The sequence below is a fragment of the Callospermophilus lateralis genome, chromosome 1, assembly GCF_048772815.1.
Source record: "Callospermophilus lateralis isolate mCalLat2 chromosome 1, mCalLat2.hap1, whole genome shotgun sequence".
Taxonomy (NCBI): domain Eukaryota; kingdom Metazoa; phylum Chordata; class Mammalia; order Rodentia; family Sciuridae; genus Callospermophilus; species Callospermophilus lateralis.
Window position 1 is genome coordinate 177410777 of NC_135305.1, and position 14169 is coordinate 177424945.

The following is a 14169-nucleotide window of genomic DNA, read 5'->3' on the forward strand; positions in this document are numbered from 1 at the left end:
CGAGCCCCACAGGTGAGGTCGCTGCGCCTTCAGCCACCCTGGGCTGCTGGGCGGCCGGGAGGCCCGAGGGAGGGCGCTGGAAGAGGCGGAGCCCAAGGGGGCTGTCCTGGGCGCCGGGATAAGAGCGCAGCTGGAGGCTGTCCCGCGTCCCGCGTGGTGGTGGGCGGTGGCCAGGCTATGTTGCTTGCGCTGCTGAGCCTGGCCGCGCTATGCTGGAGCGCCATGCCTGGAGAGCCGGTAAGCCCCTGCCCACATCCCTTTCCCTAGACTGTCTCTTGAGCCTGGACTCTGACTGCGTCGGGGCTGCTAGCCCACGCTGCTAAAGATGACCACTCTGTGGGGTGGACAGGTCTGCACTACCTGGAGTAGCCTCGATGAGCCTCAGACCCCCATCAGCCGGCTGTTTTTAGCCCCGCCAGCGCTGGGTGTCAGGGGCGTGGGAATCCAGACCGACCTGGTCACATCATGGGTTCTTAATTCAGTCTTTTATGCTCACCTAGCCTCCGTTATCCTCATTGGTTAAAAGGGGGGCGGGGGCGTGCAGGAGTAAGTACCTAACTCATCCTGGTCGCCTAACATGTATTCCATAACCTGCAAAGCAGCAGCAAAGAGCCTCTCTGCTGATGAGTAGGCCCCCATTTGTGCTGGCTATCTGCTCACCTGTGGGGGCACAAGAACTGCTTCTCCATTACCACCGGCCTGCTCCCCCGCCCCCATTTTCTTGATACTGGGAATTGAACCCAGGGATGCTGAGCTACATCCCCAGCATCCCCAGTTCCTCCCTTTGAAAAAAAAATTATTTTGAGACAGGGTTTGGCTAAGTTGAAGAGGCTGGCCTGGAACTTGTGATCCTCCTACATCAGCCTCCTAAGTCTCTGGGATTACAAGCATAAACCACCACACCCTGCTGCCTGCTTTTTCTTTTCTCCTTTCTTTCATTCTTTTTCCCTTGTTGACTTGTGATTCCCTTTCCCCAGTGTCTTGAATGATTGAAGGAATCTTCTGGGTTGCTAAAGCCCCCAACATATATTCAAAACCAATCTCTGGACTGTTAGCATTGCAAATAGCCCAAAAGTATGGTTGTTACTTATTCATGGTTATGGACACCCATCCACTGTGTCCTGATGCCTCCTGCTACTACCATTGCCTCTTTGTTCTGAGGTCCTCTTGACATTCGCTGCTGCAGCAAGAATTCATTGTCTTTGTGGCAGTTACTGTAAGGTCTACAGTATTAACTCTGTCAAGTTTGGAGCTATTGCTTTGCTTCTTCCTAACACTTGCGTCACCAGCTCTTTGACAAGACTTCAGTTTCCAGTATGGTGGCTTATTTGTTTAAAAAGAATGTATGATGATATTCTTCCAGAGTTCAGTTTCACAAGGACAAAGGGATGATTGACAACTTCACCTAAACCCAAATTACTCAAACCCTCAAAAGTCTTGTCTTCTGTTTTACAAGGTGTTGGAAATGTGGAGGTTTAGAGGGATTGGATTCCAGACCTGGTGAATTTATCACATTGAGTTTCATCATTGGAACTTGCTCCTGTCTGAGAGTTAAATGTTTTAGGTTGAGTATGTAATGCCAAAACCAAAATTTTAAATATTTCTTAAGAAAATATTTCTTAAGAAAAAAACAGTTAACTTCAAAGGATTTCTCATCGACCTTTCTTAGACATTGATGATACATATTTGCTTTTTTGAAAGCTCTTTTAAAAAAACAGGATGAAGTGACAGTTGTTTATGGTTTTCTAAATAGCTCTAGTAAGTCCTTCTGTATTAGAAGAGAAATATTTGAAAAAAACCTGAGGAAGGTATTGTGGACTGCATTCATTGCTTTCTTCTGCTCATCCCCTGACCCTGGGGAAACTCATATACTTCAGACCATCCTGAAAACAGAGTTAAGCATTGGAGTGTGAAGGGACCTCATGATGATGGTCCAAAGTCATCCCTGGCTAGAGGCAGAGAAGGCTAATGCCCAGAGACTCACTCCTGGTCTTCAAGTGAACTGATGGGTCAGCTTGAGGAGCAGGCATACTGATGGCTAAATCCATGGTCCAATCATAGCTTAGTTTCCCCTAGCTGTGAAGCACAAGCAGCTCATTTTTACTTAGAAAATTTGTCACTTATGTATGCATTTAACAAAAAAGATAGTGTGCTGTCTGATTTGGTAAAGGAAGGCTTGTGGTTTACTGGCTTCAACATGACACTTGGTTTCTTTTTCTCTTGCAGACTATTCAGTGTGGCTCTGAAACTGGTAGGTGCCTTAGGGAATAGTTATTTGGGACATTATACTCAAAGAAGGCCTAAATTCAGGCAGTGGGTCTTTGGAGACCAGGTAAAGGATGAGCCTGTTAGCTGATGTGTTTTAAGTTCTTAAGATAGAAATCTGGGGGAATACAGAGGTATTTGAGATGGGTTGGCCTCCTGACCAGTCAGGGGGCACAGTAGGGCACAGCATGCAAGACAGAAAGCAATGCCTGCTTCCCTGCAAAGAGAGATCAAGTGCTGGAGAGGGAGATCACTTATAACTAGGACCAGGTAGCAAATGTTTGTAGAATAAATGCTTGAGAGTACAACACTGAAGAATGGGTGAGCTTCTGCCTAGGAAATGTGAATAGGGAGGGTAAACTGAAGGAGAGATAGCAGCTGCAGCAGCAAAGGCTAGGAGGTGGGTATGTGAGGTGGTATATGCCAGCTGGCTGAAGTCCTATGCTGAAGCACAGGGATGGCAGGACTGACCCTAATGAACATGGCAATACACTAAGCATGTCCACACATGGAGAGAGGCACCTGAAGTAGTCCCAGGGGATGTGCAGTTTGAGGCCAGAAGGCTGAAAGCATTAATCTCAGTTCAGCATCACCTCAGCTATAAATTGGCCAGCACCCAGAAATGTTTGGCCTGATTAGCAGGAAGAGTTAATGAATTGTGAATGGGGGATGGAGCAGGGTGATTTGGTTACAGGAGATAATATCAGACTCAGCAAGGAAGGAGTGTCAATGGGAAATCTTGCCTTTTCCCAGGGCCGTCTCCAGAGTGGATGGTCCAACACAATCTGACCCCAGGGGACTTGAGGGACCTCCGTGTGGAACTTGCTAAAACCAGTGCTGCAACAGGGGACTATTCAATTTTGATGAACATAAGCTGGATACTCCGAGCAGATGGTATGTTTGCTGATGCAAATCAAAGATAAGTCCTGAAGTATCTAATGAACCAGAAGTGTGCAGGCAGGATGACCCATTAATCCTGCTCCTAGGCATACCCAACAGAAATACATACATGCATCAAAAATACATCAAAAGCCACTGGTTAAGATGTTCCCAGCAGCACTATTTGTAAGAGCCCAAAGGACTTAAATATCCAATGGAAAAATGGAATCCAAGACAGCAATAGGAATAAATGAGCTGTTACTATACATAATATAGGTGTCACAAACATAAGAAGCCAGGTTATGAAGAGTTTATGCACTGATGTTTATATGCATGCCTACAACTATGATGCTTTCTAAAAAAGGGCAAAATGAATGTAGTGGGCAAAGTTAGAAGTTGGGATGGTGGTTACTTTGGGGGTGGGATGACTGAAACGAAGCATGAGGGGCACTCCTGGGGGTTTTCTTAACCCAAACTGGCTGCATGAATGTGCAAAGTCATTAGGTGGTACACTGATGACATGGTATATTTCCATATGGAAGAAGATGGGTTAAGCCCAGCGATAACTCCCCCAGTTAAGGAAAACTTAGGTTACTTTTCTATTTCCCAAATAATATTGTGAAAGTTCTGGCATTTCCCTTAGATTACACTCCAAGGCAACTGGCAGGTTCTTCAGATGAGCTAATTCCAGAATCCACCCAGGATCTCAGTGCCCATGTTTGTAGTTTCCATCTGATAAATTAGTTAAATTTGATGCAGCCAAAAATACATGAGTGCCAGGCACCGAAAGATAGGTCAATTATTCCCCCCATAAGGTTTCAGAGAGGTTGGGAGGCAGACACAGGCAGTGACCAGGAAGCCCTGAAGGGGACTGTGCCCCATGTGAGTGGGATGCAGGCAGGGAAGACCAGGAGGGAGGCCCTGGCAAGACTCCTTTGTGAGATGATACACTAAGGCTTTGCCCCATCCCTGGCAAAATGAGCTCTTTGTGTGCCTTGTTATAGGCCGTGGTACACATATTGGACTTTACCAGAGTCAGACTTGCAGAGGCAGGAATGGGAGGAAAGGACATGCCACGGAGAAGAGTCAGTGTGGAAAAAGAAGCAGTCAGGACATGCATGGTTTGATGATATTCTTGGAGGGTCTTTGTGGGATTCCCAATGCAGGCCTGTTCCTCTCAGAGATCCAGAATAGAACAATGTTAAGCTAATCACAGTATCCTGAGCGTTCACACCCAAGTTGTGAAAGCTAGGCACTGCTGCTTGAAACTCCCTGAGCCTCACTGACTTCATCTGTATACTGGGGACAGCAGGACCTACCTTTTGGTGCTATTGTGATTACGGGGACTGAAATGAAGCATGTAAAGTATCTAGCATCCAGTCATATAGTAAGTGACAAACAAATGTCTCAACTCTCTCTGCAGCCAGCATCCGCTTGTTGAAGGCCACCAAGATCTGTGTGACAGGCAAAAGCAACTTCCAGTCATATGCCTGTGTGAGGTGCAACTACACGGAGGCCTTCCAGAGTCAGACCAGACCCTCTGGTGGCAAAGTAAGCATTTTGAGGGATGTGGCCGATAGGGGAACATGAACCATGTGCTGCTCAAATAGGTTGATGAGCAGCTGTGACACAGAACAGGACACTTGAGTCCAAGTCCCAGTTTGGGCCACTTCTGTGCATTAGGCAAGTCAGAATTTCTGGGCCTCAGTTTCCCTTTCAGCAAAGTGAGGGGTCTTAAATTACATCCTGGCTCTAAAATCTCACTTTTCTGATTGTATGAGTCATACCAGCAGACTGTGTGGCACCAATTCCCTAAGTAAACATTGGCTATGACCCAAGTTTCAGTAGAAGTGTAAGGGATGAAAGTAAAAATGGAAAGGGCAACACATAGATGCTGTTCCTTGTTCTGCCTTCCAGTGGACATTCTCCTACGTTGGCTTTCCTGTGGAGCTGAGCACGCTCTATTTCATTGGGGCCCATAATATCCCCAATGCAAATATGAATGAAGACAGCCCTTCTTTGTCTATGAACTTCACTTCACCAGGTAATCTTTCTCAACTTCTCAGTTATTCTGTCTTGCTGGGACACTGGCTTTGATTCATAGAGTCCAAGTGAGACTTTGGCCTTGCAAGGTCTCGGGTTTCCTCATATGTGATACAGAGTTGTAACCGCTCCTTACTTACAGAGCTGTGAGGGTTAAATCGGGTAAAATGAAGGGAAAAACCCATTTCTATGGGTGCGCTGAGTGCTTGATGGGAGTCATCTCACCAAGCCTCCCAACAAACCTAAGGTTGGGAAAGCCCCATCTTAGAGATGAAGAGACCAAGAGGTCAAGTCATTCATGCTGGGCTGTATACACAGGAAAAGTGAAGGTGACGTTCAAACTCTGATCGTTCTTGATTAATGCACTTCCACCATCCACGGTGTTTCTGGTACCATGCCATTTATTACACAGTAGTTCCCAGCTTCCTTGATGAAACCAAATATCATTTTGTAATTGATTGATTGCAGTACTTGGGCTGGAACCCAGGGATGCTCTATCACTGAGCAACATCCCTGGCCCATTTTATATATGTTTTTAGACATGGTGACTTTCCAAGTGTTCTCTTGGGGATTAACTGTTTTGATAAAGCTTGTATTTAAATTAAGATGGGTTACCACTCTATGGACAGATGATTTTTGTTCAAGAATAAAATGTCAGGGTCCCATTGATTTGCTATCTCACTTGTATCTGGAATATTTTGGCAATTTGCTATAGGTGTGATATGTGTGCATGTGCTTGTACTTGTTGACAGGGAGTAGCACGGATACCTTTTCCTAAGTTTAACAAGTTTCATTCATATTCCCAGGCTGCCTAGACCACATAATGAAATACAAAAAAAAGTGTATCAAGGCAGGTAAGTAAATACAGCACTCTGCTCTTTATTATTTGAAGATAGTTATAAATTGAGCCAGCACAGCTCTATCCATTCTTTTACAGATGAAATAACCAAGGCTCAAAGTGGGGAGTTATGTATTCAAGTTGCTTGATGAAGACAGCAGCAGCCAGGGCTCCTGATGCCTGGCTAGCACTTGCCCACTGGGGCAGAAAGCCTATCCAGGGAAAGATTCTTAGTAGATTTATGTATTAGAACAGTCACACGAAACCACCTCCATTGCTTGATTAAACTAACATTTTAGCCCAAACCATACTTATAGTGGTGCCAATCAAAGGCCTTTCCTGATACGAAGGTAGCTCTGAGTCCTTTCACAGGCTCACTAGTGTTACTGACCTATGGCTGTGAGAAACCTGAGGATTTTCTGTTTGGATTAGCAAACATTTAGGGTGGGAGTGTTAGTCTAAGTAATAACCTAGAAGTATGCTCTCAACCTGTGTTCTCAAAGAGGATCACCTCTCCCATGCTAGACTATTGGAACTCTGCCCCTTGAATTGTAGAATAGTCTCTTTAGGATAATCAGTCGGAAATACCCAACTTCTAGGGGAGTTTTGTTTATTTCCAGGCAGTATAGTCTTGGGATGTTAATAAGAGTGGTGGTATTTGGAGGGATTAGTCTCTATCTTTTAGGCACCCTTCACCCTTTACCATACTAAGCTACAAATGCTGTTCTTGCTAGAAACAGCCCTGGAGTACTGGGCTTCCTCTCTTGCCTAATGGAGAGAGAAATTTGTAGGAACATGGTTGGGGTTTAGGGGGAGTAAGGTCTAAGGGCCTGGAAATCAGTTCTAGAATGAAAGATAGTTTCAAGCCAGGGCCTGAAATGGTCTCTTAGGTGGGGAAGACAACACTATCACATGTCATGTTCATGGAAATCAACCTTGTCCTTATTTGCAAGTCACATTAATGGAACAACTGACTTTTTCTGACACAGTTCACCTGTGAGAGTATCCTCCAAGCTATGAGGCACTTCCTTCTATGTATTCAGTAAAGCTAGCACAATGCTGTGATGGATGGAGCGCCTAGAACTGTGTCCTTATCTAGGTCATCGTACTCCTGATCCTGAATTCACTCACTCCATAATCATAGACATGTATCCCAACCTGTGGTTCCTTCTCACATTCTGAGGAGAAAATACTGGCCTTAGCCCATAATTCAAATAGAAGCTGAGAACAGAAGCTAGTGAAAAAAAAAAATCAATCTTTGCCTCCTACCGCACTTTAGCAAAGCAGTGGCATGGGGTCTCTAAACTTGCTTGGACTGCAGGTACTCTGACACTGGAAGCAATGTTTAAAAAGCACACTGTGTAGTGGAGACATTATCTTGGTGTTTGCCTGAGAACTTGGGTTTCTCTTTTTAGTAAAAGCCCTTTTGGGAACTTAAAGGGAAAGGTTAGCAAGTTCAATCACGTGATTTGCTCTCAACTCTTAGGAAGCCTGTGGGATCCCAACATCACTGCTTGTAAGAAGAATGAGAAGATGGTTGAAGTGAATTTTACAACCAGTTCCCTTGGAAACAGATACACGGTTCTTATCCAACAGAGCACCAGAATTTGGTTTTCTCAAGTGTTTGAGGTACTTCTATCCTTGGTTCTCTTATCATCACCCCCATCCTCAACCTCCAGCTTCCTTATCTTGCTGAAGGAAAAAGCATAGAAATGTGTTGTCCAAATGTGCTAGGCTATTTTGATTAATTTGACACATTAAAAAAAAAAAATCCTCGTGTATACTGGGATACAGTACTAAAACCAACCAAAAGTAGAAGTTTCCAAAGTATGAAATGAATCCTTATTCCCATAATGAATTGAAAAGTCAGTTTGGGAAATGGCTTCTTCATTGACAGTCTTTGATATGCTCACTCATATGACTTCATCTCACCTGCACCAGAACAAAACAAAGCGAACTTCGATAGCCATCCTAGTGACAGAGGAAAGCGAAGGTGCTGTGGTTCAGGTAAGTTTAGTGAGGTGCTTTGGGGAGGGGAGGGACTCTCAAAGACTGTTCCACCATTTTGTGAGCTTTTTTACAGGGTGAGTCACTTCTCTCAAATTCACTCCTGCATCGGGATGCTAGTGATGTTAACGGGGATCCATGATGGTTAGATCAGGAAGCTGACAATCCCTTTTGCTTATAGTAGCTGTTGACTTTCCAGATTGCTTTTATTTCCATTTTCTGTGACAGATCCTCATGGTAATACTGAGATGGGAGAACCATTTTATTCCCCCAGCCTCAGTTTTAACTGCAAAATGAAGTTGCAGAGGATTTGAAGTTGGAAGGTTTGGGTTCCAGATCAGTGTATGTATGAACACTAGAGAGTGACTGCCTGTCCTCTCAGGGTCTCAGTTGACCCAGCTGGAAATGGAAGTTGGTTGGGTAGATGCTCTCTGATCTCTTGCAACTGTTGACTTTAGGATGTGGGGACACAGCCACCCTGGAGAGGAGAGGGGAGGAGCTTTTGTCCTTCATTCTCTGGGATAGGAAGGCAGTGCTAAAACTGGCCAGAGAAAGCAGATTTTCATAGCTTATAATTATGACTGTGCTCCTCTTCTAGGAAACTATTGACTTTTCCAGGCAGGGGACTTCCCTGACTGAGGTTAATATGAGCCTTACTGCTCCACTGTCCTGGAGATATTTGCATATGTATTAGGATATAACCTAACCCCTTTAGGTAATAAAATCAATAGGAGTCTTAAAGGACGTTTCCATGTTCGGTCATTAGATTGGATTTCTAGGCATTGCTATACAAGTGTGACCAAGGGGAAAATGTCCATGACAAGTGCAGAGATAGGGTTGGAACCAGAAAAAAGGGGAAGACATGGCGGAAGTAGAAAAACTGTTAAGATTGTCTGAAGTGTTGTGTGAACTTTGAACCTCTGGTTTTTCCTCAGTTGATTCCATATTTCCCTACCTGTGGCAACGACTGTATCAGACGCAAAGGGACCGTGCTGCTTTGCCCAAAGATAGTTGTCCCCTTCCCTCCAGATAACAGTAAGTGCCTGGTCATTTCACTGGGTAATCAGAGGCCCAGGTCATAGGCACAGCCTCCATTAACTCTGTCTGTAGAGAGTCTTGAGGGCCTTTGCCTGTGTATGCTGAACTGGAGTACAGAGTGATTCCAGTGCTGGCCTATAAAACCCCAAATCCAAATACAGACTTGAAACTTTACAGAACAGGATATATGAAACAGTGCACAATGATCAAAGTGCCACAGGAATCTGCTGAAAAGTCAATGGTGTAAAAGGACTAGGAATAAGAGGGAATGTATATTTTATGCATTCTGATTCTCTCATCAGTCTCAGTGGGGCTATGACTTGATGTGGTCACTCTGCCAACATTTGGATAACAAACCAGAAATACTGTTTTGTCTCTCTAGAGATGTCAGGTTTTTTAAATTTTTTTTTTAAATTTTTTTTTTTTTTATTACAGATGGACAAGTGTTCCTGCAAGTAGCCTGGGGTGGGTCAAAAGATAGAAGGTGTTAATTCTTAAGAATCTCAGCCAAACACACTGAGGACAACCTGGGTGCCTCATAATTCTAACTTCCGTGTTAGGGTGCCTGAGCCTGTGGCAACCTCGGTGTTCTTGTGAAGGGATGGCATAATTTCCCATCTCAAAAAACAGCTTTTAAAAATACCACCTATGTATACTGTTTATATAACAAATATACCCAGAATAACACTAATTCCTCAAAGCACACAAAACTAATATAAGCTCAGGTTACCATAGTGAAAATGTCTCTGTGTGTGTTTAAGAAGCAAGAAACCCAAGAGTCTCTGGAGAACTCCCCAGGTCCCACATCTCTTGGGAGAATCTAATGAGAAACCTGGACACTGTGGGAAAACACAATGATGAGCAGATCTGACCCTTGGTTTTAAAGTGATCTAAATTTCTACAGAGAGTAAAACTCTGTTTTCAAATACACAATAAATTGGTTTTATTTTGCTGAAGGTAAGCTTTGTTTTCTCCAGATAGAAGCGTGCTAGGAGGCTGGCTGCCTTTGCTTCTCTCGTTGCTGCTAGTGGCCACCATGGTGCTGGTGTTTGGGATCTACCTAATGTGGAGGCATGGTAAGATTATAATTCCCTAAAGGTATTCTTATGAGGAAATCACATTTTGAACTTTTTTTGTGGCACTGCTGGGGATCAAACCCAGGGCATCACGCATGCTAGACAAGCACTCTACCAAAGAGTTACACCCTAAGCCCCATGTTTCCAACTTTCTAAAAGGAGATTCCTCTAGAGGCCATCACATTGGCATTTCCCAGGGTTAACACAACATTTATTTAATGCCTTAGAGCACTATTAGAGAGCCTGATATGCTAACAACTGGATCACATCTGCCAGGTTAAAGCAGAATGAGAACTTGGAGATCTGGTAACTACCTACCACCTATTTCATTTTTACCATGGAGGCTTCTACAAATACTGAAATGGGCAAAAAATGGCTAGAAGTCTACTGTCACCTGTGACAGATATTCTAGGCTAGTCCTTACTTTCTAAAAAGTTCTTTAAGACCTAAGAACAATTGGTATACTAAGGTCTCTGCAAACTCTAGAATACTTGAGTACTTGACAACAGAAGTCAAGGAATTAATATAGAATCAGAGCTCGCAGCCGTCCAATAAAGACTCTGAAGCTTTCCTCCACATGTACAAGAGGAAATGTAAATGCATCTTTTGAGTTGCATGCAATGTTGTATGCAGAACAAGATCAATTCCATGTTCTATGTTCAGAAAGCTATGAGAACTGTGACCTCAGGAAGACTTATATTTAGGAAATGCTATTTGAACTGTATTAGTTGTAGTTTCTTTTATAGTCCAGTAGAGGGCAGAATTCCAGTTAAGTTCCAGGGGTTTAGCTTTATGGAACACACAGAAACCACCACCTGGAGGTAGAAGATGGTACAAACTACCACAGAGCTAAACCAACTCAAAATGTGATGTGAAGTGCAGAGATTGGATAGTACCTAAGCCTAAATAATTTCTATGAATTTATTTGAAAAAACAAAGCTCGAGAAGACTAACTTAGTATGTTTCAGGTGCTATGTCTAAAATGATACCTGAAACACACTCACTAAATCAGTTAGGTCCCAGTGCTCCACTGACATTCTTTCTCAAGTAAGGGATCACTTATCGGGGGTGATTTAGACTAGGGCGAAAGCCTGCTGTTATCTGTTCAGATAATAAATGCTTTTCCTCCTCTCACAGAAAAGATCAACACTTCCCTTCCTACTACAAGGCTACTGCCCCTCATTAAAGTTCTGGTGGTCCACCCATCTGAAATATGTTTCCATCACACAGTTTGTTACTTCACTGAATTTCTTCAAAATAACTGCAGAAGTGAGGTGATCCTTGAAAAATGGCAGAAAAAGAAAATAGCTGAGATGGGTCCAGTTCAGTGGCTTACCACCCAGAAGAAAGCAGCAGATAAAGTAATCTTCCTTCTTTCCAATGATGCCAATACCATGTGCGATGATACCTGTGGCCACAACGAGGGCAGCCCCAGTGAGTACTCTCAAGACCTGTTCCCCCTGGCCTTTAATCTTTTCTGCAGTGATCTGAGCAGCCAGACTCATCTGCACAAATACATAGTGGTCTGCTTCAGAGGGGCTGATCCCAAAGACAACTATAGTGCCCTCCATGTCTGCCCCAAGTTCCACCTCATGAAGGATGCCGCGGCTCTCCAAACACAACTTCTCTGTGCCACACAGCACATGTCAGTGGGAAAATGGTCACAAGTCTGCCACAGCAGCTGCTCTCCCTTGTAGCCCACCCAAGAGAAGAGCAAGACCACAAAGCCTTCCTACCCAACCAGTTTTGGAGAGAGGTCTGTGATGACCCTGAAATTTACTACCCAGGCTACTGATAGGGAAGGCTATATATACACTTGCTTTAGAACCAGAATAAAGAGAATCAAAACTGAACATACAGATCATAGATTAGTCATTAAAAAATGTTATGCTTGTTTGGGGCTTTAGCTCAGTGGTAGAGAGCTTGCCTCACACACATGAGGCACTAGGTTTCATCCTCAGCACCACATAAAAATAAATCAATAAAATAAAGGTATTGTGTCCATCTATAACTAAAAAAATAAAACAAATGTTATGCTGATACAATTTTTACAAATGCCACTATTAGAACATCAACGAACTGAGACTAAATTTATAATTAAAGCCAAGTCAATTGTATACCATCAAATCAAGGATAGTTATAACTGAAAATTACAATCATTCTGATAATACTGTGTTTAAGCCATCTTCCAACCAAAAGTCCAATCTTGAATAACCCATGCCTTGAAACTGTTGGTAGAAGTGTTTAGTTCTGTAACATTCTAGGTTCAATTAATGAATACTAAATTTAAGAAGCTCTCATTAATTCACTCAGTAGTTTTCTTGGAGAAAAAACCCTCTATTACACACAGAAATCCTTCTTTTTTTTTTTTTTTAATTCTTTTGGAGCCACATCCCCAGTCCTTTTTATTTTATATTTTGACACATGGTCTTGCTGAGACGGGCTTTGAACTTACAATCCTCCTGCCTCAGACTCCCAAGCTGCTGGGATTACAGGCATGTACCACCACGCCCAACAGAAATCTTTACCTTTAAGATAGTAAAAGTTGGGAATAATAAACTGGGCCCATCTTAGCCAACCAAATTTATATCAACTGTAAAGTTTGGTATTTGCTTAGGACCTTCTCTCTCCAAACTAGATTCATGTCTGGACTCTTGTGCAAGTGCCTGTTAAATGAATACCAAATTACACTCCTGTAAACCTAATGTCTACTTTTGTCCAAAGTTACCTATTAGAGATCACTATCAAGAGTTTTCAGTTCCTGTTATTACATAATTTTTCATGTTTAAAACAAAACTACTTCTTAGTTTTTTTATTTAGGTAAACTATTACAACTCACTTATAAAAAGATAATATTGAGAGGTAACTTTCAACCTATCAGCATTATAGAACACAAAGAGGTAAAATATTTAAAGTCTTCCAATTCTTTCCTAAAAGTATCTGTTTCTTAATACAGAGCTCACAAAAATACATTTCTATTAGATGTATTTTCCCAGGAATACTTATACAGTGTAAAAATGAATCTGCTCTGGAATGGGGGTCAATTTCAGATGTATGACTATTAAAATGTATGCATTTGCAGAACAGTCTCAAGAGACCATTTCCTCCTCCTAATAATTGTCTTATGGATAAAATAAAAACCCAACTAAAGAAGCATAAAGTGAGAACTCACCATATCCAGCTTCATAAGCGGATACTTAGTAATAATGGCTGAAGCAGTATGTTTAATGTGGCAAGGCTCTTTTATTTGTCATGACAGGTTTCACAATGCCTATCTCAAAGTGCTGGTAAGAGGAGATGGATATGGCTCACATCAAAACTTGGACTAGTAATCAACTTCCTCTGAATCAGCATATACCCATTATAAAAGAGATATATGCTGTTATGTGAAGAACTATTAGAAACAACTATATACTTCTGAAATAGGCAGTTGATACTAAATTGTATTGAAACAACCCAGAAACACAAAATCAATATTGTATAAATTTGTAAAAAAGATAATTTTCAAGTTGAAATCATACATCCCGAATATATTAGCAAGTTAAAATTATTTTGATGTATTTGTGGACTCTTCTATTCCTAATCTACTGATGAAGTTACACAGGTTACGCTTATCTGTGCAAAATGCCTCAGTACTACATTTCTTCCTGCCTTAGACTTCTTTCTATATTACATTCTTACCTCCATCTCTTACCTTTCCCTGATTTTCTCTCTCCTCACATCTGCAGTCCTGGTCATAGTGGTGACAAGAACAGGCACCTAACAGCTGGGGTCAGGCATTCTCTCCCTCCTGCCAGGTCTCTTCCAGGTATGTGCTCACTACTGGCTCCTGTCTCCACTGAGACACCTTCTCAAAGAAGTCATGCTCAAGGCCTGGACCACTAGTGCTAATGACTATATTATTTTGATTTTGCTCCAGAGTGCTCACAGGTTAAGGGCAACTGATCATACTGAACATAGAAATCTCCAAAAGCTTGCACCTGGTTCTTCAAATAAAGGAAAACTGGGGGCTTGATGATCAAG

The 14169-nt window shown here is 42.6% G+C and overlaps 1 protein-coding gene across 1 annotated transcript; it reads left to right on the top strand.

The window, feature by feature from the left end:
• The first annotated feature begins 166 nt into the window (after positions 1-166).
• On the top strand, positions 167-12230 carry Il17rb (interleukin 17 receptor B). The gene is made up of 11 exons (XM_076868237.1): positions 167-237; positions 2227-2251; positions 3019-3159; positions 4568-4695; positions 5062-5188; positions 5994-6041; positions 7512-7654; positions 7967-8032; positions 8968-9067; positions 10048-10149; positions 11284-12230. Exons 1-11 carry the CDS (start codon positions 178-180, stop codon positions 11841-11843), a joined length of 1500 nt encoding a protein of 499 aa, XP_076724352.1. The 5' UTR covers positions 167-177; the 3' UTR covers positions 11844-12230.
• Positions 12231-14169: the final 1939 nt, after the last annotated feature.